General features: G+C 39.8%; 2 protein-coding genes across 3 annotated transcripts; one reads left to right on the forward strand and one right to left on the reverse strand.

Moving 5' to 3' along the window:
- The first annotated feature begins 2281 nt into the window (after positions 1 to 2281).
- RAB34 (RAB34, member RAS oncogene family) lies at positions 2282 to 14836 on the forward strand. 2 transcript variants are annotated; one of them, XM_053457066.1, is made up of 11 exons: positions 2282 to 2615; positions 5972 to 6054; positions 7373 to 7464; positions 10180 to 10248; positions 11008 to 11109; positions 11417 to 11481; positions 11656 to 11707; positions 12157 to 12238; positions 12693 to 12783; positions 13488 to 13595; positions 14698 to 14836. In XM_053457066.1, exons 2-11 carry the CDS (start codon positions 6001 to 6003, stop codon positions 14763 to 14765), a joined length of 783 nt encoding a protein of 260 aa, XP_053313041.1. In that variant the 5' UTR covers positions 2282 to 2615; positions 5972 to 6000; the 3' UTR covers positions 14766 to 14836. The 2 variants fall into 2 exon arrangements, with proteins under 2 accessions (XP_053313041.1, XP_053313042.1); XM_053457067.1 differs by having other exon boundaries at positions 2284 to 2615; positions 10183 to 10248.
- Positions 14837 to 16167: 1331 nt separating this feature from the next.
- LOC128474573 (adenine phosphoribosyltransferase-like) lies at positions 16168 to 22681 on the reverse strand. Its single transcript, XM_053456931.1, has 6 exons — positions 22620 to 22681; positions 21472 to 21617; positions 19744 to 19837; positions 17785 to 17931; positions 17574 to 17669; positions 16168 to 16871 (listed from the first exon to the last, which is right to left on the reverse strand). Exons 1-6 carry the CDS (start codon positions 22627 to 22629, stop codon positions 16738 to 16740), a joined length of 627 nt encoding a protein of 208 aa, XP_053312906.1. The 5' UTR covers positions 22630 to 22681; the 3' UTR covers positions 16168 to 16737.
- Positions 22682 to 25097: the final 2416 nt, after the last annotated feature.

Consider the following 25097-nt stretch of genomic DNA (forward strand, 5'->3'; position numbering starts at 1 on the left):
ACACCCAGCTATTTGCCATGTACATGGCTCCAGCAATGGCTTTGCAAATGCATGGGGGTGTCTAGTGTGGGGCACATGCGCGGAAAGTGCTCTTATTCATTCTTTTTTTGCTTGAAGCAGCTAACTGGTGGAAAACATCAGGCTGTTTATATCAGGGTGATAGTTTTATATACATTGATTGCTTAGGTGCTTCCTGGGACACGGTACCATCCCCTTAACTTCGCTAAATCAAGAGCGTCTAATTTCTGTCATCTCTTAGGAGTACGCGGATATGTACACTGTGAAGTCACTAAGATCATGATGTATTTTTAGTGTGAATTTGGTCATAGATACTGGCGGCGTGCTCAGAATCTTCCACAAACTGCTGATAATCTGGCAGGTCTTGGCCATGACTGACAACATTTCAAAAACATCCATAGTAACTAATAGAAAAACAGTGAAAAAGGTGAAAAAACACACTGTTAATAAATATTTTATTTAATGTTGAAAGTGTAACGCCCCTGAGTTCAATTAAGATTTGGCTAGGGACAGCCCTACGATCAGTGAATTTGCTAATGTCCCACCAAAGAAGGCGAGTACTTTAATATACATTTTTAAATGTTCTTTAAGAGAAAGTACCTTATGGAGAAGCTGTAGCTCCAGATCCAATGGTATACTGTGGCCCAGGTCACTCTTGGGCAATCATGCCTCCAGTAGCTGAGCTCCAGGATATGATGTCATATACCTTAGCTCAGCTGTAACGAAGGCAGCACGGAGGGAGGTGGCTGGTGGTGCTGTCCTGGGTCCAAAGCAAGGTCATAAAGACATGGTTGGATGAGTTTGGTGTGGGAGAACTTGACCAGCTGCACAGAGCCCTGACCTCAATCCCATCGAGCTCCTTTGGGATGAATTTGAATGGAAATTAGGAGCCAGGTTTTTTCATCCAACAGCCTGACCTCACAAATCCTTTACTAGATGAGTGGGCAAAAATTCCCATAGAAACACTCCAAAATCCGGTATAGCTGCAAAGGGGGGCCAACTACATATTAATGTCTATGTATTTAGAGTTGGTGTAATGTTTAGGCGTCCCAATACTTTTGTCCATATAGTGTATGTCTTGAATTTTGGGGTAGAATGGCAAATTACATATATTTCAATGACTATAACTAAGTTTTATGGTTACTATTGCTTCTCTCAAGTAATAATACTCAGATGTATCTTTTGTACTTTTTTGCACATAGTTAACCTCGTCCCATTTAACTTCCTTGGCCCCTGATGAGTGATAATTGCCTGTAGTGTTTCCAAGTAATTCAATGTCTAATTAAATATACCTTTCTACAGCAACACTGAACACGCTTTGGCAGAGCTTAATGAAAATGCCCCAGGAAATGTTAAGGACACTCCTTCAGCTTTTTCATCAAAAATAGATCGTAACCAGGTGTATTACAGGAATGTATAGATTTACTTTATTACCAAATGATATAAAATGAAGGTAACAATGCAACAGTTATATTAATTTACCTCTAAAGCCAAAGGAAGGGGAAACTCTGCGTGATTTGATACAATTACCTATAAAGATTTCTTCTTAATTATTCGATGCTAGCAATGTTAGGGTGATATAATAATAGTAAAGTTATTAAATACATCAGCATTATCTTTTTATCCAGGACACCATGTAGTCTACTACCGATTCCTACTCGGTTAACATTACAGTGGTAATTTTGAAATTGTGGTCTCCTGCCCATGAGTGGTGTCCAGGACCTTTGATGACATAAAGAATTACCATGACAACATAAAGAATTACCATGACAATGTAAAGAATTATCATGATGATGTAAAGAATTATCATGATGATATAAAGAATTATCATGACGATGTAAAGAATTACCATGACGATGTTAAGAATTACCATGACGACGTAAAGAATTATGATGGAAAGAATTACCATGCTGGTGACATCAAGAATTATCATGATGACATAAAGAATAGACAAAGAAGGTGCTTGTTATGGTGGAACATCTTTCTGCCATGCCTTTTTGTTCCACATGCTTCTGTAATCCCACTCTCAGGGTGCCCAGCACTGATTTATGCTATAAAGACATTTTTATTGGGAAATACAATGATGTGTTGGCAAAAAAAGTTCTTTATGAAACCAAAAGACACCGTGCATTGGTTTGTTCGTACATCACACACATACTCGGTAACACTGTGTAAACACGCTGATCTGAGACAAAGCCTCCATCTAAATGTAAAGTAGGGGATCGTCATGTATGTGCGAAGGGATGTAACACGGCTGAGGGATAATCACATTCTGCTTTTTCCAGCCCCAGTCACTCCTGGGTTCTTTCCAGCTCTGCATGGGGTGCGCAGGCATTTCCTGAGTTAGCGCAGACCGCTCCACGGGGGCTTAGTCACTCCCATCACCCCCATGAACCAGAGCGGAGAGCGCAGCCAGCAGTCGGGGGGGAATAATAGGCAGGCGGCAGAGCTATCTGAGTCACAGTGAGGAGAAGCAGCTGGAGCCAGCCGGCCCTCCTCCTCCATCTCCCTGTCGTCTCTCCGCGGCTCGTGGGCACCCGCCAGGGTTACAGCGCGGCATCTCCCCCGCACGGCATCTCCCCCGCACACCCCGCACGGTAAGTGCACAGCGGATGGGACAGGCGGAGCGTGGAGCCGGTTCAGAGCTCCGTCTGCTCCCCGCTGGAATCTCACCACCCGCACTCTATGTGTATAGATCGTTATGTATGAACAGAGCGATTACAAACTATAAGAGATGCTACAACTCCCACAACGCTCACCCACTGCCCAAAACGTCTGTAATGCTGGCTGATCGTACTGGGAGTTGTATGAATAGCTGGACAGTTAGGAATTATCCATCCCATAATACATCTAATTCTCATTGCTCTGTGCATAGATTACAATGTGAGTTGTATGTTAAAACTGCGCTAGATGTATGTTTCCATGTATGTTTGAAGTGTATACATGTATGTTTGGCTGGATGGCTCCCACACACATGCAGTGCCCCGGTCTGCACGCTTGCAGCATGTCTGGAAAGTGGAAACACAGCTGGGGGAGGCTCGGTGCGCGGAGCTGCTTTATTGAGTTCAGATCCCTTGGAATTTCCTGCTCTCAGATTACTGCCCCAGTGCTGCAGGATTTACCCCAACCAGCCCCTGCTGCACATCACAGGGTGTATTAAAGAGGCAGCCTAAAGAGCAGGGTCTGCACTCTTTGTTATTAATATATATAACCTGTTTGGGGTCGCCTAGAAATGTTATTGTTTTTGAAAGAAAAGCAAAATATGCCCCTTTAAAATACCATAAAATGGATCTGAAATCCAGCGCAGACGGGGTTAATGTTGTAAAAGGCTGATTTTTTATGGAATATCTTCATAGGCTCACAGAGGCCCTTTATCACTCCCATCACTCCTTTATCACTCCCATCACTCCTGTGTTCTAATGGCACGTTGCGTTCAGTAGACCAACTTTAAATTTAAAAGGCTAATTGATTGTTAGACGTCCCTTTTATGTTACTGTTACATAAAACAGCTAAGTGACCCCAAACCTTTAAAAGGTAGTGTGCGTCAGATGTACTTGAATATTTTTAATTAACCATGATGGGTTCATTGCTGGTGACTATTTCTGAAGTTTAAGGGGACAATAAAGCCTCAAACTTTTTTATCATGCAAAGGAAGTATTCTCATTTATGTCCCATAAAAAATAATCCAAAAACACCAACATCAGCGCTAAAGCAAACTTCTGTGATGCAGTTAGCGAGGATGCCCAGGAGGGCCAAAAATAGGATTGTATTTGCACTATATAGGTCAACAAAGGGTTACATGTAACATTTTGGAACGTAACAGTGTTTTTTATTTATTCCATGCCCATCTGAGACCAATTCAGATAATCTCAATGTTGTCTTTTAAGGGGTTCATGATATCTTTAGCTAAGTATAATGGATATATATAACAGTTAATTAAATGTTTAGTGGCGTATCATATAATGTTACAATTCTTAATTGAGAATCGAGACCCTCTAGTGGTCCCGTAATCTTACCATAACTGTTACATTTAACGAATACATCTAGCAACAACTCCGTAGGGCTAGGCAAGCGTTAATCTCCAGATGTTGTTGGTCTGCTGCCCCTATTAGCCGCCCGCCTGGAAAGCTGCAGATCCAGGGGTTAGTATGTGTCGCACCCTAACATCTGGAGAGATGCATTTACAGTGCAAATTAAATATATTAAACACAATAAAGTTGAGATTAAGCTAGTAAATGAAAAATGAAGTATCGGTGGATTACAATTATATTATTATTATTATAAATATTTATTTTCATAGCCACTGAGCAAGTCATTCTACATTCTATACTGCCAAGCGTCTCTGTAAATGTTCTGGTAAATCACAACGAGTTATAAATTAAACGTTATTTGGGTGGAAAGTTGGAAAAGTGTTTTTATCACCACAGCGGCCAATGGGATGTATGTGCTGCTTTAACCATTTCTTTGGTAGGCTGGAAAAAAACACTTTAAAAATATTGTACTTTTTATCCAATAAAGTGCCCAAACACAGGTGACCCAAATTTGTGTATATATACCGTATATATATATATATATATATATATATATATATATATATATATATAATGCTAATTTTCAATAAAAGCTGAGAAATGTATTTTTATTTTTCATTTTATTTATTTTGGTAATTGTTCTTAATGCTGTATATTGCATTGTTCCAAATCCATTGTAAAATATTTATTTTTCTTTATATTATTACATTTTATTTATAAAGAGTTTACAATGAAAATTAACAATAACAATAAATTAAGAAATTATAAAATTATCAGCAATATGAACAAACATAAGACACACTAGTAGAGAAGCAGAAGAGAGCGGTGTTCTTGGGATCTTATATGCCTAAAGGCCTGAATGTCATTAAAGGGACACCCCATCCATCAAATGCCCTTTTTGCAAATACATGGGGGATTCTGCAGAATGCCCCCTTATGCATTTGTCCCTTTAGCAACCCATGGTGGGTGGCTAAAGGGACAAATGCATAAGGGGGCATTCTGCAGAATCCCCCACGTATTTGCAAAAAGGGCATTTGATGGATGCCCATCTATTTTCCATGCACGACGTGTGTTTAGTTGAACACATCTCCCTACTTGTGGTATTCTTACTGTTCAGACCCCAGTGCTCATGAGATTACTTTAATCTGCTTTTGTCTTTAGTGGGGCTGTCCATGACATTAAACTGTCCCTTTAAATAAATTGCCATTGAGTTTTTGTGATGGAAACATGGCAACAGGAAGAATTACAATGAATAATTCAAAGTCTGCTGACACAGATTGCATGTCGACACACAAGAACACAATCCTACCTATAGCACAACTACCAAACAATACAGTGCTGGAAACAACAACAGAGGCATCAGAGATCAGGTCCTACAGTGACACTATTAGGTTACTTATCCATGATCTGCGGGGCATGCCGATGCCTGTTTTATTGCAATCATTTCTGAAAAATAATTATTATTTTTAGAATACCACCCATGGTATGCTCTTGTTACCACCTACCCCTGTGCCTATTCATCTTCATGATCTGCCCTGTCACCCTGAATTTTCCTTCTAAGGGGGAGAAGGAACCCCAAATCCACTTAGTTATAACTTCCCGCCTTGTCTATTGCAACCTTATTTTTCGTCAGCTTTGTGTCGGCTCCACTATTTGAAATACTGTCATTAGGCTGGTTTGGTGCATGATACGGCTCAGATGTCAGGTATTTTAATTTAAATTACAACCGAATTTGAAAACAGTACATCGTCATTTGAAAAGATCCATGAAAAATGTCAATCGGATGTAGTTAAGTGATGCTTGTGATCTCTTGTTTAATGTTACCTAAAATCTTTTAATTCTTCATTCTTTTTTATATAGTAAAGACCTCGCTCGTTAGCTCTTTGCATGGAACCCTAATGATGTGACTCTTTTTACAACAGGAGGCTTTTGTCTGTCCGTCCTGCTGACAATGAGTGTTCTTCCCCCAGTGAGGAGAGACCGAATCGTGGGGGAGCTGCCCCAGGTAAATGAACATAATTTTTTTATATATTTTTTATTATTTATGATTTTTATATATCGCAGCATATCGTTGTATGGGATGTGGGTAAAACAAATGCCACAAATCAACTATAGAGCTGTACCGTGTCAGCCATAGAAAAAGTTAAAGCAAATTTGGGAAAGATGATACTTTTTTTTTTTGGCCAACTGAGGTTTAAGGGATCGCAGGCTTTTGAGACTATTGTGCCAATGAGCTGACACTCCATACACAATGTTTAAAGGTAATAATGGCATTTGCAATTCCAATGAGGGTCTGCTTAATGATTCACATAGCAGCCTTTGTCCCTGTGTAATTCATTGTCTTTTTAAATGGACTTTTAACTGCTTTTCCTGTAACCACCAAAAAGGAGTACGATATTTTGCATTCCACGTTTAGAAGGGGTAGGGAGTCCGGTGCAACCAAGATTCTCCTAATTACTAGACTTGAAAAGTTCATGTTCGTTTTCAGGGGAAAAAGTTTATTTGTATTCGACGAAGTTCATCTGTCTCTGTATTCGTATTCCACAAAAATGGGTCCAACATTTTAGTTTTCGGAAATTCTGTCGGTTCGTCCAGTTGCCATGGAAACAATTAATAAACACGTAGAAGAAGTTTTTGAGACCAATGGCTGGAAGAAAGATAGCCAAAAGATCGCTTCCGCCCCACTAACCTGAATGAGATTCCTAGAAAATACATAAATAAAAGAAATCTAACGTTTTCTTGACATGCACAGACTAACATGTTTAATGTTTACTCTCAAGTCATCTATTGGTGTCACTGGAACCTGAAAGAATTGAGTAGAACTTTTGTTGGCATCAACAGAGCATTTCTGTGAAAGCTGTATTTTGCCATAACTGCCACGCTAAGTGGAAACACCCTAATTTACTTAAAATGCCTTTAAAGACATATTATGTGTGCCATCCCCCAAATGTGTAATGTGACACCTACTCCTCGCCAACGTCTACATGTGTGGTCTCCACTTTCTGGCTGTGGTTTGTGGACTTCAAGCCTGTGCAAGTTCTACTGAGCAAAAAACACAGCGATCCGGGCCTAACTCCAAGGTGCTGTATAGACAGAAATACACTTGGAACATGAAAAGCAAAAAAAGAGAGAACAATAAAAATCATCTTTTGCCTGTTTAGTATATGATTGTGCTGCTCAGTTTCCATTCAGGCAAACACTGCCTGCGCCATCAGAAGACTCCTTGGTTTCCCTACGTGTTTCCATTGCTACCAGGAATTTTAGCACATTGGGGTTTGTAATGATCATCTAATATTTCTTATTTTGTTTAATTACTTTTTCAGTGCTTTACGAAAGAGGCATGTCTCCATACCAGGGATTCCTTCCATCATACAGTAAGCAGTGCCTGCAAGCAGCAGCGCACCGGGACTGTGGGGTAAGTACACCCGTGTCGTACAACAGCATGTCTCCTGTAGGACAGCCGGTACATTTACTGGACGGGATAGAGTGCCACTGACAGATCCTGGTTACAGTACAACAGGACACTTCTTGGTACAGTCATAACGGGGAGAATTCCAATAAGAACTGGAACATAATACACGTTAGAGGATGGATAGGGTGACATCATTTACTCTTAGGGTACACGATGCAGATATATTTCTAAATTAAAGCTCAATACATCCTGTTTAATTTTAAAGGACTAACCGACTCCCTAAGGGGGACATCATGGATGTTTGCATCTACTATGGTCCTTAAGATCTGGACTTGCTGCGAGTGCGCCTTGCCCGCGTCACCTATGTGAAAAAAATAATAACAAATATTACAACAGGACAGTAAACTTATAAACAAACCTGGAAACTTCCCAGGACAGGCTACCCCAAGCACTTCCTCTCCTAGCCAGCCATATAGATTGGTTTAGCCATGTGTGGGACAGGGCTAGACCCAAACAGCAACGAGTAGGGTGGAAAGTAGGCTAAATACCCCTCATCCCACCCAGAGAAAGAGACCCGGGGAATCAGAGCTTCACTCTGAGACTCCGGGCCAAACCTGGAATGTTCCTAGGTATGCCCAAAAGCACTTAAGGAAATAACCCCTAACTACCTTGTTATGCACGAAACCAACGACACCTGTGAACACACAGCTTCTATAGCCTTGGTTCATGTCATCATTTTATCATGTTATCATGTATTGACTGATATACACATTATGCCTGATTCAAAGTGAATCCGTGAAAAAAGGGGCAAACTTGGAGGTATTCCAGTACTGAGAAAATGGAACCAAAAGTATCACCCTAGGTTGAAAACTAATTGCATGCCATATTCTCTTATATTATACCAAGTCCACCTTACCAGACAGATGTGGTGGGGCAACTTGGCAAGCATTAGCATGTTCATTGTAAGAAGGGATGCAAGCAGACGGGACAAGTACTATATCCTCATTTAGTGAGTCGGTGGTTCCGAGTCCCATTTCGAGTTTCTAATCCCCACAACTAGACACAGTTCCATACAGCCTTATAGCGTTTATATACCTGACAGCAGATAAGTCATTATTTTCAGGCATTCCTGATCACTTATATGTGTGAGCAGCAGTAACTTTCATGTGTCGGCTGCTGGTGTCCCTTCAGAGCTGTAATCTCCAGAGATGAGGTTAATGAGTGTGCGAGCGTGAGCATTGTTAGGCATGCAGTAAAGGCCAGTCATACCGGAAGGGTTCTGAATATAATTATATTATTATTATTACACTGGTACTGATCCCGGCCTTCCCATCCCATACAGCCGCTCATCTGGGCAAGCTGCCTGTTCAACATTTTTCCATTAAACACAGATCAGAGCCTCCTGTGTTCCTGCATTTGTTGACTTTACTTCTAAGCGTAAGAACAGAGCCGAGTCATCTTTGCTATGGTGACCACACTGTCTCCAGCTACCTTTGGAACTTCATTTCCCGAGCGCTCCAAATGAAACTTAAAGAAGCAGTAGCAGCCATAAAGAGTGTCTAATACAGAGACAGACACGAGTGACCTATTAAAAGCAAATCCGGTTCCAGTTCTTAGTTTTGGGTTGAACGATAAATAGACATACACGTCGGTACATCTGTGTGTATGTTTATATGTTTTCTTTTCATGCTGGGAATAATAGGGCCCGGATCACGGGAGCGGAGTATTATATAAGTCCCAAAATATGCGTTCTTTTCTGTCTTCTATTAAAAAAATAAGCTGGGTCCTAGAATTTTGTTATTTGGCTCCTAAATTCAGAATAAATTTGTTCAGTGGATTTGAGACACTTCTTTTACCCTATTGCCCCCCACTTCGGGGTCATTACACAAGGCAGTAAGGAGATATCCCGCCAGGTCCGCGGTTGCGCTTGCATTCCATGTGGCAGTTTTAACAGGGTGTCTGAATTTAAAACCAACTCTAAATTATAAGAATCTGCTACTAATGGTAAAAAAAGCCAAAAACGCGGATTCAGATTATTGTTAAAGCATGTACTTCAGGAGGACTTCAGGATTACCCAATGGATACTATTCCTACTAACAGTTTCAAAAGGGATGATTGCATTAGCGCTATACAGGGTAAAATATTTAGTGACCCCCAAACCATTTGCCACTGTGTTAGTATATATATGTTACCTTGTGGGTGTGTGTTAGTATGTATGTGTGTGTAAGTAAGGATGTTAGTCTTTACTTACACAAGTTAGTGAGGGTGTAGGTATGTTACTGTAATGTGTGTGTAACTATGTTACTGTGTTTTTTTTAGGGTGCGTGTTTGTGTTACTGTATGTGTGTTTAGTGTGTGTGAGTTTGTTAGTGAGTGTGTTAGTATGTTACTGTGTGTGCAAAAGTATGTCAGTGTATATATAAGAGGAGCTTGGGGGCCCCAACCGTAGGTCTTGTAGGGGACCCGGTCAAAATTTTTGTTACGCCACTGATTGAGATGCTTGTGTCCAAGCTGAGATATCCGAAACCGGTGGCCTGTTTCCTTCCTCAAAGACTGGCAACCCCGACCCAGTGTCATGGACGTGTAGCTGATCTCTGTCTATAGGAAACCATAATATACACCTGTGCCAAAGCAGAGATACAACTGCTGTGTCTGACAGTGTGTGGGAGTGACATGCTGCGTACATGTTTAACACTGTATGTATTCTGTATCTCCCAGCAGATTTAAGATCTCCAAGGTCATTGTGGTCGGTGACCTTTCTGTGGGAAAGACGTGTTTGATTAACAGGTAAGAAAAGGCGAGTTTTCATGCATTATATGGCCCTTCAGATCTGTATGCTACAAAATGCTGATATTAACTAATTATTTCACATTCTTTATTTAAATATAAAAGACTAAATAGATGAATGAAAATATGAATTTCCCTTTTAGAAAGGAATTTGTTCAATTTATCAAATTATGCAAAAGTAAAATTGCACTTTGATTAGTATGGTGCTTCGAATTTGGGTTTTAATAACATATGTGGCCTTTTGCAATGAGGTTATAGGGGTCTATTAATTAATTGATTGTCTTCTGCGAGTTTATACATCCCACAGGATTTTATTTTTAGGTCATGGTCAGCAACATGTAAAAAACATAAAACAGACATACTGGAAAGTGGAAACCATGATGAATATCTCAGCTCTAGTGCCGCTCTAATATATATATATATATTTATTTTTTTTGCCTGTTAATAATAATAATAATAATAGTACAAGCAGACTGCCAGCGACCTCCTTTTTTGCATTGACCTCTTGCATTCAGTGTGTGTTGGGATGTAATATCGCTTAGTATTGCATGACTGTTATTTAGTGATGAACGTATGAAGTTTGTGAAAGGATGCAATCACAAAAAAGAGCAATTTTACAGAAATATTCGATTGATGGGAATAGCGGGGAAAGTGCTGGTAGCTGATAATCAATAATAAATAGCACCCGTTGTATTAGGCATATATGCAGTTGTTATGTTTGAACTAGTAGTTTACATTGATATTACTATTTATCCTAAGGTTTTGCAAAGACACGTTTGATAAGAATTACAAAGCAACAATCGGTGTGGACTTTGAGATGGAGAGATTTGAGATTCTGGGGGTTCCGTTTAGTTTGCAGCTGTAAGTACCATGTTTTGAGGCTGGTAGATAAGTTGAGCGGCCTCCCAGCAGAAGTGGCAGAGGCCTATAAAGTGAGGGAACTTAAACATGCATGGGATAGGCATATGTGTATACTGAATCTAAGACAAGATTTATTGGGTCTGAGTCTTTACATCAGACTGGATGGCCAGTTCCCTAATGATTCTTATCTGCTGCCACGTTTTATGTGTCTAGACCTAATTTCTTCTAAAAGTGGCTTATGTATTTTTTAGGATTAACGTTGTAATGGTTCATTTTTTACTAGTGTCTAATGTTTTCTCTGCTTTAGGTGGGATACAGCGGGGCAGGAGAGATTTAAGTGCATAGCTTCTACTTACTACAGAGGCGCCCAAGGTAAGCTTTGGCTTAGCTGAGACTTTGCTTGCCTAATTTTGCCATCTTGTACTCATTACAGTGTTTAAACAATGCATTAGGAACTTATTTTCACTTTTGTTTATAGTTACATTTTGATGTTATTTTTCCTTAAAGCACACGTTTGCATCTGTTTTCTTTTTTTTTTCCCCCCAGCCATAGTGATCACATTTGATCTGTCAGACATTTCCTCCCTAGAACACAGCAAGTAAGTTACACATTTGCTTCTGCTTCTTTTTTTTAGCTAAACATGTTCAAAAAGGGATGGTATAATGATGAAATATCAAATAATCAGACAGCAAATACATATTCTTGTGCTGTACCAGAAATTAGTGGAACAGTCAAAGTGAAAGGATACTTGAAGAATGAATGCACCCTATACTTTCTTGCCCCCTATAATCTTCTATCACTTTAAAATTCGGTCTTAAAAATAAACCTCTGGGGTCATTTACTGCTTACAACAATGTGCAAGTTTAAAAATACATAAAATGTGTGACAGATCACTTTTTAGCCCATACAATTTTTTTTTATCATCCAAATTCATCCTGTTCATCCTCATTTTATTTGCCGATATATTGTACCCTCCCTGCCTTGTACAGGGAGCATTGTGAAAAGGGCCGGGGGTCGTAGCCTGACGGTTCTTTACTTAATTGACAGGCAGTGGCTCCGAGATGCGTTGAAGGAAAATGATCCCTCGTCTGTGCTGCTTTTTCTGGTTGGGTCAAAGAAGGATCTTTGTGTAAGTATTGTTCTAATCATGCAAACACTCTTGATTTCCATGCTCTCCAAAAACAGGAAAGACAGCTTGAACCATGATACCCATGTAGAGTCTCACCTGGTGAACCTCGGAAGACCCATCGCTATGTAGAATGCGGTAGACTTCATGCAATAACTTTGTAGAACTGTTATTGCAAATAAATCTGGTAAAAGTTCCAGCTGTCTTGTTTACCGATGAGTTCCTAAAACATTTAGCTGCAAAGAAGAGGCTTAACTTATTCCTTCAAAGCATTTACATTCTTTTTGACTTTGTTGAATTGTGATCAGTAGATTAGCGGCAGGAGAAGCCAACATTATTTTACACTAAAAATATCGCTTGTTGATTGTAAAAGTATTGGTGCATGCGCAGTATGCATTCCATGACCAGAAAATGTAAGGTATTAATGTCATTTGATGGTCGTCTTTCCTCTCCGCAGTCATCATCAGAATACGCTCTCATGGAGAAAGACGCGCTTCGGGTCGCTAAGGAGATGCAGGCTGAATATTGGTCTGTGTCCTCGCTAACAGGTATGACAAAGGCAGCACACCGCGCAATGCAGCCACCAGTAATAAATGAAACATCATCAGTATTAGCGGTTAGTCAAAGATTAATTAACAGTCATTAACCATCATGCATACCTAACTTTGTCTCATTCACCAAAATACTATCCTTTTGCCCTTCAAAGTGTTAGTGCTGTGCACCCGGAGTTGATAAAAGTTTATATACTTTCCCCTTAATATCAGTCCAAGCTGGGGTTACAAAGCAAATGTTTACAAAGTTAATATTTAGATCTGATAATCATTCATTTAGGTCATAAATGGGGCTTGCCTTTCTATTGGCATTTTGATAAAACATCACAATGAAATATAAATATTATTTTTTTAAATAGAATACCGATTCTAAGCCAAGTATCTATAACACAACTCTCATTAGGTGAGGGTTCTTTATAAGTATTTGTGTGTTTCCCTTATCTTTATTATTATTACTAATATTTATTGATTTATATAGTGCCATCATATATTGCAGCAATGAGTAAACAGGACATAACAAACAGTGCATTGCATAACAATTTTTCATAGATTATTCATTTAATATTCTTTTCAGAAGTAGGTGTATTATTTTTAGAAGAAGATTTTAGAAATGTGATCAATACACTCTAGATTGTAAGCTCACAGCCCTGCTCTCCTTCTGTTTCTGTAAGTTCCAGTTGTTAATATTTTGTTCTTTACAGGGGAAAATGTAAAGGAATTCTTTTTCCGTATTGCGTCCTTGACCTTCGAGTCCAGTGTGTTAGCGGAGCTGGAGAAGACGAATGCCAGAAAGATTGGAGAAGTTGTTAGTGAGTATCGGTCACTGCTTAGAGTTATTTTCCTAGAGATTGCTATGGTTGCTCGCAGTCATCAGCCGGTGATCAGGCCAAGACCTACTTGTCCCCAACCCATCTTCTTAACCTTATAAAATTGTTCTCATCCCAAAAATATATTTAAACAGTGGAGCTAGTGCCAACTTCACTTGCTATGTACTAATGTTCCTTAAACACTACTAATACATAACCACGTATACTGAATGTTAGAAACATGTTTATTTCTACTGTTGGTTGGTGAGACACCCCAAGGTGAACTGACAATGAAGCTCTCATACAGTATACCGTCCATCCTTGCAATGTTCAGAGAGGTCCTGTGTTTTTTAATCTAAACATACGGTTCTATCGATTCTGCAGACGTAACACTTTAGCATGGAGCATTAGGAACCTCATTCATTGTACCATTGAAAGCCCAAACGCTTTGAACAAATAATTATTAATGAAATTGATTGAATTAAACATCTCTTTTCACGGGAAGACTTAAAAGAACATTCTGGTCCCCAAAATTCTATTTTAATTTTTAAAGCATGTTGGGTTCCACTTTGAAAAGACTCCAGTGCTTTTTACTGCACGCAAACCGGTACTTGGATCCTTTAGTTATTGGACTTAGAAAATAAGACGTCTGACTGATTTAACCCCCTTGAAACTAGAAAGCATGCGCATGCTCTGTTCATTTTCTATCTCCAATAACTAAAGACTACCTATTTACATGCAAAATGTTTGGAGGAACAGCACCTTGAAAAATAGGAAGTCCAGCCTTCAGATTTAGGTAATAAAAAGGAAAAAAGAAAACCAAAGTCAGAAGTGGTGGCATGAAGGACATGAATTAATTTAGAGTTTATTTCCCTTTTTTCTATACAACAGTGAATTCCGAGAACACAAGCCAATAAAATGTTATATGTATAGAACTTGTAGTTCCATGATGAAGAATATACTTAATATATAAAGTCCCTGGGAACTTGAAGAGTGCTGGGGTATTAGTATTACCGATATGTTAATTTTCGGGTCCACCCTACTTTATTAACAGAAAAGACCCTCTTGAATTAATATAAATATTTTATTTTTGCACCATTTACAGGAATAAACAGCAATGACACCAACTTGTTTCAAATGTCAAAGAAGAACAAGTCGAAGTGCTGCCAATGATGTGTCGAGGTGCTGCCGGACCTGATATTTGCACTAAACAGCTGGAGACCAAAACGTTTTACATATCCATAGAGGATCGCGTCAAAAGGCGCCAACATTCTGCTTGCATTGCTCTGTTCTAAGAGATTGATAATGCTCGAGTTGGATCAGACACAGTTAACCTGTTGATCTTGAAAGGATTACAACAAATGGATGCGATACAACGCTCACCTCTGACACCAGGGGGTGACATCTGTATTTTATATTTGACATTAACTATCTGAAAAATATTTTTTGTGTTATCTGCAAAATATGTATGTTTTTATGCAAATCATATGGTTTTGTACTAAAATATTTTTAGCGCTGCAAAAAGGATGAGACAAAGGGATGGATGCTCGCCCCAGGAATGGGTGGGTATTATACCCAGAACATGTATATAATATTTCCCTGCATCTTTTGTTCTAAATTAAGCCTGCCTATCATACATTGGTGTGTATTATGCCCAATATTTCCACAATCATGTTTTCATCATTCCTGAGTGACCTCTGCGGCTGCGCCTTTCTAAAGCAGTGACCTATCTATAAAAACGGATATGACCCGCTCGTTTTCTTTGTCATGGAAAGGGTAATCTCCTTTTCTGCCATAATAGGTTCATTTATTGTTGGTCCTTCCACGGAGATCTGGATTTCTTCATGTGGCTGACTGAGGATAATTGGGGTTGAATTGCCGTAAGAGTTGGAAAGCATCACATAGCTTAGTAATGCTTTGGCACCTTATGGGTTAAACTGTTTTTCTTCTTCTTTGCTATGTTTTGATCTGATCTTTTTTAAATAAATGTTCTTACGTTTTTAAGGAATTATTGATGTAGTTTATTAATATTTACTAATATTCTCGCTCTTAATTGAATGCAGGCTCTAACAAAATATTTACTGTGTTGAAATTTTTGCAGGAAGATGCAGCATAATGCAGCATTAACCTTTCAAGTGCCAGGGAACCATGAACTACATTGCCTGTCTTTATGTTCTACCTGCCACAGATCACAAATGTCTCCTTGCGCAGTATAAATTGAGGAGACACCAACTGGCCAGCTGTGTCTGCTTGAGTCCTTTGTAGAACAAGCTGTTGCAGTATGTGGGTGAAACGTGCTACAACTGGCAGTACTTCCACCCACCAGATACATTCAGATGAACCCTAGTTCACTAGAGAGCTCCTACTCCTTGGTAAATAACTCCTTAACAGGTATGCACATCCATCCTATAGAGTCTTTGTGAGATCAGGCCTGGATGAGAAGGCCTGGCTCGCAATCTCCATTCCAGTTCATCCTCAAGGTGTTCGATGGGGTTGAGGTCAGGGCTCTGTGCCCTGCAGGGTATCATTGGATATTTCTAAACTCAGGACAGATTGTAGAATCTATTTAGGAGGGTTTTTCATTTGCTTTTATAGACGAGTAAAAGATTTTTCAAGTAAAAGTCAGAAAAAGTCCTTTTTGTCACGAAGGGTACAAAAAATAAAATCAGCAATTGTCACAGAGGGGTTAAATATGCAGTAGACTGGTACCAAGCTATACTGAATTTGTATGCCTTGTTTTAACATAATCCATATTAAGCTTCAATCGTCTTAAAATTACTTCTGGTTCTATTCAGGTATCAATAAACAAATGTTTGTAAGGTTGATGTCCCCAAAATTCTTAAAACTGTAAGTAAATGCTAATTTACTTATTGCAACACAATTTCTGTTTTTCAGAAGATGCTATTACACATATTGTATTTTTATGGGTACAATACTTTCTTAATATGGACAATGTCTTCTAGTTCCTTATTCCTTGTGATAAATCGTATTCATTGCCGACACGTTGCTTGATGATGGAAATAAAGGGCCCTTTTTAATCATTTACCCTTTGTAAGTTTGTAGTTTTTTTTTCCTTAGACAATAAACCCCAGGAGGAGCTGTTTCTCTGGAACTGACTGTGACTTCAGTTATGATGATGTTTATTCTACATCTTAATGCTCTCCAAGAAATATTCCTTAAATTGGCTCCTCAGAGGCTCTGGAACGCAATCTGAACACTTATAGTTTCCTCTCACCCACTTGCCGCCATCACTGTCCTCAATGCAGATCGTAGCCACACCTTAAAAATTAAATATATATCTTGTTAGTGGCTTAAAATGTCTCAAAAAGGTTAAAAAAAGGTGACATTTGGGGTGTAATATTATATACACAGACTGTAGCCCTACCATGGAGCAGAGTGGGGCAATTGCCCCAGGCAGCACTTTTGAAGAGGTGGCACTTTGCCGCCCCAAGTGCTTTTTTTTTTTTTTAAGTGGAGGAGAGAGAGAGGCGCCGAGTGGTTTTCTCTTACCAAGTTGTCAGTACCCGCTTGGCGCCCCTCTCTCTCCTATGCGAGCCCTCTAGCTCGGTCTCGGTGCTGGCTTGTAATGCTGAGCGTCGGCAGTATAGCAGCGCAGGGAGACTCGCCGCAGGACTGCTGAAAGGTAAGTGCAAAGGGGGGGATAGGGTAGATAATAGGGAGGGAGAGGAAGGGTAGATAATAGGGAGGGAGAGGAAGGGTAGATAATAGGGAGGGAGAGGAAGGGTAGATAATGACCCCTGGCGGGGGGGGGGGTCGTCATTTTAAACTTCGCCCCAGGCGGCATTATGTCTTGGGCCGGCCCTGGTCTGTAGGACAGTTGCTAGATATCATGTAGCTATCACAAGCTGGTTGGCTTGAATAAATGGAGGTTAGTGCTGCTCCATCACAGCTCTCCTGCTCCATCACAGCTCCCATGTTTTATAGTTTGGGGCAATTGATTCATGACGATTAATCACTCACCTGCCACAATCCCACCTTGGTCTTCCACCAGTTTAATAGCCGCCCGCATTGTTCCTCCTGTTTCAATCCACTGGTCCACTAACAAGATACGCAAACCTAAAACAGACTATCATGTGAGGCTCTTCCACAAAATTATTGTATCGTTTGTTACCAAAATGATTGTTTCAATTTTTTTGGTAAACTAAAAAATAACAGAATAAAACCTTCCTACCTGGTTTAATGGCATCAGTCCGTACCTCCATCACCTTTTCCCTCCCGGAGTAATCCACGTATGTCTGACTTTTTGCCTCCACACACAGGTGCCCAGCCTTTCTGATGGCCAGAAAACCTTTCCCTAGGTGTGAAGCAATGGCGGCCCCTGTTACAGAGAAGAAAGCGGTGCTAAGTAAACCCTGAGATATCTATTGGAAAGATTTAGCTGAAATGTGCTGTTCCACAAAGCGTTAATGGCACTCTCTAGAATGATAAGCAAAAAAGTATAGCTCCTCATACATCACATAAAAACAGCAGAAGCTTTTAAGCTTTCTTTTCTCTGGTAAAAAGTCTTATCACATATTTGTGCCACGTGCTAATTAAGTATTCCCTGAAATATTATGAATGAAGCAAAATTTTCACACAGTTAAAAAAATTGTGTTTGTCCGCCTAGTAGAATCCCCCTCCAGGCTCTTGTGAGGATCCCAGAGATCAGTGGGTCAGCTAGTAGCTACTTAACCCGTCCGTATGGTGCCACCACCTTCTCAGGAGCTTACAGGGGTAACAGGGGAGTAATTGCTATCTCCTCTTTGACTTTATGATGGCACTAAATACCCCCCTGTATCCTTTCCGTGATATGCGCCTTGAAATGAATGCCTGTATTAGTTATTAGTTGGCGTTTTTGTGTAGTACAGGATCACGTTAAGCTTTTGCCCCCTCTTTAAGATCTACAACCTTCTATCATTGATCTGCCCCTTTCTAGGGATGTTATATATGAATGAAAAGCCATTATGCAAATTATAACCAAAATGGCGTGTGGGGGGGGCTTTTTGGGTACTGTAATGAGCAATTCATCGTTATACATCTGTGTAGGACATAGAGTAACGGCATTGGATGTATTTTAGAAACCATCTAGTTCAGTTTAACACATTTCTATCAGCTTTAACACAAGTTATTGTTAGTTTTGTTACTGCAGGATTTAGTGATATACACTACTCACATTATTCATGAACATTTTGAGCTACAAGACAAGAGAGAATAATGGGCCGGTAACTGTCAGAGAGAATAGTGGGCCGGTAACTGTCAGAGAGAATAGTGGGCCGGTAACTGTCAGAGAGAATAATGGGCCGGTAACTGTCAGAGAGAATAATGGGCCGGTAACTGTCAGAGAGAATAGTGGGCCGGTAACTGTCAGAGAGAATAGTGGGCCGGTAACTGTCAGAGAGAATAGTGGGCCGGTAACTGTCAGAGAGAATAGTGGGCCGGTAACTGTCAGAGAGAATAGTGGGCCGGTAACTGTCAGAGAGAATAATGGGCCGGTAACTGTCAGAGAGAATAGTGGGCCGGTAACTGTCAGAGAGAATAATGGGCCGGTAACTGTCAGAGAGAATAGTGGGCCGGTAACTGTCAGAGAGAATAGTGGGCCGGTAACTGTCAAAGAGAATAGTGGGCCGGTAACTGTCAGAGAGAATAGTGGGCCGGTAACTGTCAGAGAGAATAGTGGGCCGGTAACTGTCAGAGAGAATAATGGGCCGGTAACTGTCAGAGAGAATAATGGGCCGGTAACTGTCAGAGAGAATAATGGGCCGGTAACTGTCAGAGAGAATAATGGGCCGGTAACTGTCAGAGAGAATAGTGGGCCGGTAACTGTCAGAGAGAATAGTGGGCCGGTAACTGTCAGAGAGAATAATGGACCGGTAACTGTCAGAGAGAATAATGGGCCGGTAACTGTCAGAGAGAATAGTGGGCCGGTAACTGTCAGAGAGAATAATGGGCCGGTAACTGTCAGAGAGAATAGTGGGCCGGTAACTGTCAGAGAGAATAGTGGGCCGGTAACTGTCAGAGAGAATAATGGACCGGTAACTGTCAGAGATAATAATGGGCCGGTAACTGTCAGAGAGAATAATGGGCCTGTAACTGTCAGAGAGAATAGTGGGACGGTAACTGTCAGAGAGAATAATAGGCTGAACTGATTTACCCAGTATGAATCCCATGGCATCTATCCCTGCAACAAGATCAATCTGGTCTCCCTGGAAGGGTTGAAGAAGGTCTTCTATGCAATCCCGCAGAGCCTGAATAGAGGAAGCAGAGACTGCTAAGCCTGCTGGTCCCATGCATATTACATACATAAAATCACACTCATCCACGCTCATCTTTAGCAGGTTATATGAAGTAGCAATCTAAGGCCTATCCAGCACTGTGAAAAATGTATTTCGCCTCCAGGATTTCTTTTATTTTTTGCATAAAATTAATTTTAATATAAGACAAAGTGAGTAAACCCAAAATGCAGCTTTAAAATGGTTATTTCGTTTATTGAAGTAAAGGACCTATATCACCCATGTAAAAAAGTAATTGCCCCCCCCTAAACCTAATAACTGGTAATAGCGCTGTGGTTTGCTAGAATCCCAGAGCCTTAGAAGTGGTTTTGTAACCCTTTCCAGACTGATAGATGTCAATGACTTTGCTTCTGTTCTTGATTTTTTTTTTATCGCAGCTGCTTTTTGAGACTTTTTAGTTCACTTTTAATTACTTATTCATAATCATTATTTGGTTAATTTAGTAACAACGGGGGCAATTCCTTTTTTTTGTAACATAGGACCAGGTAGGGTTAAAAAGCCTTTTCCCACCTATCTTTCTATATCATCATTTAAAAGCTGCATTTTGCGTTTACTCACATTGTCTTTGTCTAATATAAAAATTAGTTGGATGATCTGAAACATTTAAATGAGACAAATATGCAGAATTGGATTGTGATGCAAGGAATAAAATGCAAGGAATTATCGGATGGAAGAAAGGGGGTGCTATAGTCTGGGGTGCATGGTAAACCTATGGCGAGTCCACAAGAGGTTTTTAGCTTCAAGATTACACCGTCCCATACAATCGATCAAGCTTATCGTTTTAAACAAATGACCTCATCCTATGGCATCATATGTTTAAGGTGTTTGAACAATGGGGTTTATGTATAGAGTACGAGAAAAAAAGTTGTTTTATCACCATGACAAACAATTAAATGTATATTTTTATTGACTTCATATGATCTTTGCATTTTATTTATATTTCATTTTTGTTTCCTTCCTCCAGTTACTTTGAGCATTGTATCATGCGTGCAAAGATACATATTGATTTCAATTTGAGTTATATTTTTAGTTTAGTTTATTATAGTAAAGGAGTAAATGTAAATTTTATTTTACATTATACCTCTCTTTTCTATTACATCAGATTATACCTTATATTTTGTTAAAAAGTGAAAATATGTACTGCCCAGCAGTGACATAATCGGGCCTAGGGTGGCGGGTCACAGGGGGTGGCAGATCTTTATGCCCCCAAACCATAGGCCGATGAGGCAGTTCAGATCTCTTATCCACTGTTCAATGGGTCGATTATTATGATGGACGGTGCTTATCTCGTACAATTTCTATATAATACAGTCTGGCACCAGTTGTCCTTAAAACAGCCTCAAAGGGGGCGCCTGGCTCATAAATAAGTCACTGGTGCCCAGTAGGAGCCCAGCATTGCAAATAAGCAGACCAAGCAGATGCTGTGACAGATCTCCGGTTAATTTGGTGGAACCTTCTGGTTTCAGCATTATACTTTATTCTTTGTAACTTTTTTCCTCCCAGATCCACATTGGATTGGTTTTCATTATACCCAACATAATTCCACCCAGTGGCTCAGTCCCTCTATGTAACACATTCCGTCCCCTTACCTGTTGGTTACAGTAAAGCCTGGATGGATCAAGCCAAGCATAGCTTGGTCCTTTTTCGTTGGGTGCCATCAGGGACAGATACCACCCTCTGCTTCTTTTTTCTGGAATCTGGTACAGGTCCAAGTGAGCAACGGGGGACATGTGTTCTATAACAATAATACGTATACATATGTCATAAAGCCAATGGCTGTATATGCAATGTAAATACTTGATGACCAGACCGACACAATTTGCGCTACACAATTTGGGTTGACTCAGTAAGATAAACATTTGTGTTAAGATGAGTCAGGATAGAAAATGTATAGATCCATCTTTAATATATATCCGTGTATGAACTCAAATATAGCAATATACATAGTTAGAGTGAGACTTATCACTTTCACCAAATGAGGACTGAAAGGGTCACAAAAGACTAAACCTACAAAATCATGTAACAACAAGAAAGTAATCGCAATTCCTTTAACACTATGCCGCACGGCAACAACACTAATAAACCATACTATGCTTTACAACAAACATGCCACTATACATAACAGCCAAAACAAACATTAACATAGGGGATCAAAACATATTGCGGATGCAACAAACTTACTGTCCTGCCCAACAAAAAAAATCACCAAAAGACTGCTTCATGGAATAGACGTCAAATAATAGGAGCACAACAAAGGATCTAGATACTGTGTAAATGGTGCATAAAATCTTTGTTACTACAAGTAGTAAACACATAAAAGGCTTCTGTTAGTATCACAGAATATTACAATTAGAGCAGCCCAAGAGGCGTTTGCCTCACTTTGCAGCTCATCCCAGCACAGCTCAGAAAAAAACTCATTTTTATGGAAAGGCCAGCTTCTAAACAGTTTCGATAAGAAAACAATACTTCAGAAACCAAGGCAGAATAAAATGTCAACCAGCCTATCCCCCACTACTTAGTTACTTCCTATGGTTCAGACATAAGTAAGATGACGAGACAAAAGAATCACAGTGTTAACAGAGTTTGCTGGATATTATTTGTAGGGACTGACGTAATGCATAACTCTTCTATAAGTGTTCCGCTAATATCATGATGTCTTCCTAAATGACCGCATTGTATCAGTTTGTTTGTCCTAAAGGTGCCCAGTCCGACACGGATATTCTGGCCTGAGGCTTACCTGGCATCATTCTTAACTTCTGCAGAGTTTGTGCAGATAAAATACCTGCTCTCTCGTTGAAAGCCCTGTTGCTGTAGAGTAACTCAATCTGATGCTAAATTCATTCGCTACTATAAGGGGAAACAGAAACTCTAGAGAGTGTGTTGATCTGCCTGTTAAAGAATGGCATGGCATATTAAATGCTAGGCAAGCAGTAGTCTTTGGCACCAAACATTGGACAGATTTGCCCTAGCAACACAAGCGAAAGACAGAGAATTTGGTAAAGATAAAGATGAAAGTTACCTTTTATTCTAGATACGGATACTTACTGAAAGCAATTTACTGAAATAAATTTCACGTAATTAATTGTACAGACCTGCTGATTTTTTCTCATTTACATTGAATACCGTTATGCAGAATTTCTCAATCACGCTACTGAAGCTGCAACTACTTTACAGTGAGGACTATAAAATGATGGAATTCACTGCCAAGGGAGGTGGTGTTATCAAATACATTAGATGCCTTCAAAAGGGGTCTGGATATTTTTTTTTGGAAAGACATGACATACAGGGCTATAAATAGAATATCATTAATATTTTAGAGTTTCTTGATCCAAGGAGAAATCCAATTGCCCTTTGGAGTCAAGAAGGACTTTTTCCCCTGACGGCAGAATTCGAAGTAACTTATCTAGAGTTTGTTTTGCCTTCTTCTGAATCACGTGTAGGAAGGTTAGGTAGAAGGGTTGAACTTGATGGACTTGGCTCTTTTTTCAACCTTATTTACTATGTAACTCTGTACTCTTGCACATGACGCTAGGTTTGTGGTTGTCCTCAGAACCAGGGCTGTAACTTCCATGGGACAAGAGAGGCAGCTGCAGGCCCTGCAAGCTGAGGGACACACTTGAGCCATCTGGCAGAACAGCCCTGCGCCTTCTTGTTTCTTCCTCAGCTTTGGGAAGCGGAAGTGAAATCAGCCCAAGTTGCCAAGACTAGTAGTTATAGCTCTGCTCAGGACGTACCTATATGTATCCCACCTGTCAATCTGCCCTTGCTCTCTGCTTGGGTCTATCTTACCTTGTCGAGATAAATATTTACCCAACCTTTTCTTTTGCTATCTTTCTGATGCTGTTTTTGTTTTTAATGACCTTTCCCTGAATACTAGGTTGTATTCTGGAAGTCCAAATGGTTATTTGATGCACTGCTCGTTATGTCCTATTTACCCATTGCACAGCGCTGCAGAATATTATGGTGCTATATCAATCAATAAATATTGATAACAATAATAAATTACTTAACGCACAGTCCCTTCTTTTACTTTCAGGGGTATTGCTACGTTAAGTGGAATATAATTACCGTATTGCTTATACCTTATTGCGTCTGATTATAAGACGACTCCCCAAAATGGGAATATTAATTTAGAAAAAAAGAAAAAGCCTGAATATAAGACTACCTTATAAGAAAAAAATTAGTAAATATTATTTTACATGTAAACACATTTTTTTCATATTTAATGAAATTGATTGAGGAATATATATTTTTTTGTTTTTATTTCCTTTTATTTGCCAACTCCCCCCAGTTATGCACATCTGCCCCCACCCCCAGAAATGCCTTATACCCCCTATATGCCAGTCTGCTCCCCAGGGGGGCATAAGGCTTTTCTGGAGGCAGAGTGCCCCATGATATGCCTTTTAACCCCCTTTATGCCACTCTGCCTCTAGAAATGCCTTTTAACCCCCTATATTCCACTCTGCCTCCAAAAATGCCTTATACCCCCTATATGCCACTCTGTCCCATGATATGCCCTTTAAACCCCTATATGCCCGTGTGGTAAGTATGCCGCCCTAGTCAGGCCGGTCCTGTCTGGAACGTTGGTGTACCTTGAGAACTAAAGCTTTATTCTGTTGGTTTTGGTTCCAGAAGAAGGCTGTACCAGAAAGAGACACTAGGTGGCAGCATATGATTGGCACTTGCTCATTCTAGTGAATGGCATAAACTCCAGAAAACACGCATAGATCTGATGTGATGTCATTTTTTACCGTCATGTCTGCATTAGGGAAATTTAAAATCAGGTCCTTATTAAATTGTGTAATGATATGACACATATTGCTGTGTAGTGCTTGTTATGGCCTCTGGCAGGAGCTGGCTGGAGGCTCTGTTCTCTCGGTTTCCTTGTGTATAATCGTACTTTACTAATATGTCAGCGTGAGGGCTTTACCGAGACTTTGCTGAGATTTTTGTTAACCTATAGATTAACAAAGAGTACGCCTTAACATGTGTTTATGTTATTGTTAATTGCGTATACAATAAATCCTAATGTTGCTTGTAATTTTGTATCCCCTCATATTGTAATGGAATCAACTAAAGCTCTATAAATAACATTGAATGTAATGCAATCATTTTATTAATTTGTTGTCATTGAAGACGACAGCATATGCATGGGATGGGGGTATATGCTTGTGTGATCAAATAAACTTCCCTTTATTTAAAGTTAGCTGAAATT

Source organism: Spea bombifrons, chromosome 2 (genome assembly GCF_027358695.1).
Source record: "Spea bombifrons isolate aSpeBom1 chromosome 2, aSpeBom1.2.pri, whole genome shotgun sequence".
NCBI classification, from domain to species: domain Eukaryota; kingdom Metazoa; phylum Chordata; class Amphibia; order Anura; family Pelobatidae; genus Spea; species Spea bombifrons.

Excerpts from the sequence above, each read along its gene's own strand:
- RAB34 (XM_053457066.1), top strand. The coding sequence starts at position 6,001 with ATGAGTGTTCTTCCCCCAGTGAGGAGAGACCGAATCGTGGGGGAGCTG. Across the intron at positions 7,465-10,179 it reads CAGCGCACCGGGACTGTGGG|CAGATTTAAGATCTCCAAGG; the intron begins GTAAGTACACCC and ends TGTATCTCCCAG. Across the intron at positions 11,482-11,655 it reads TTACTACAGAGGCGCCCAAG|CCATAGTGATCACATTTGAT; the intron begins GTAAGCTTTGGC and ends TTTTCCCCCCAG.
- LOC128474573 (XM_053456931.1), bottom strand. Across the intron at positions 17,670-17,784 it reads GACTGATGCCATTAAACCAG|GTTTGCGTATCTTGTTAGTG; the intron begins GTAGGAAGGTTT and ends AGTCTGTTTTAG. Across the intron at positions 16,872-17,573 it reads CCAAGGTGGGATTGTGGCAG|GTGTGGCTACGATCTGCATT; the intron begins GTGAGTGATTAA and ends TTAATTTTTAAG.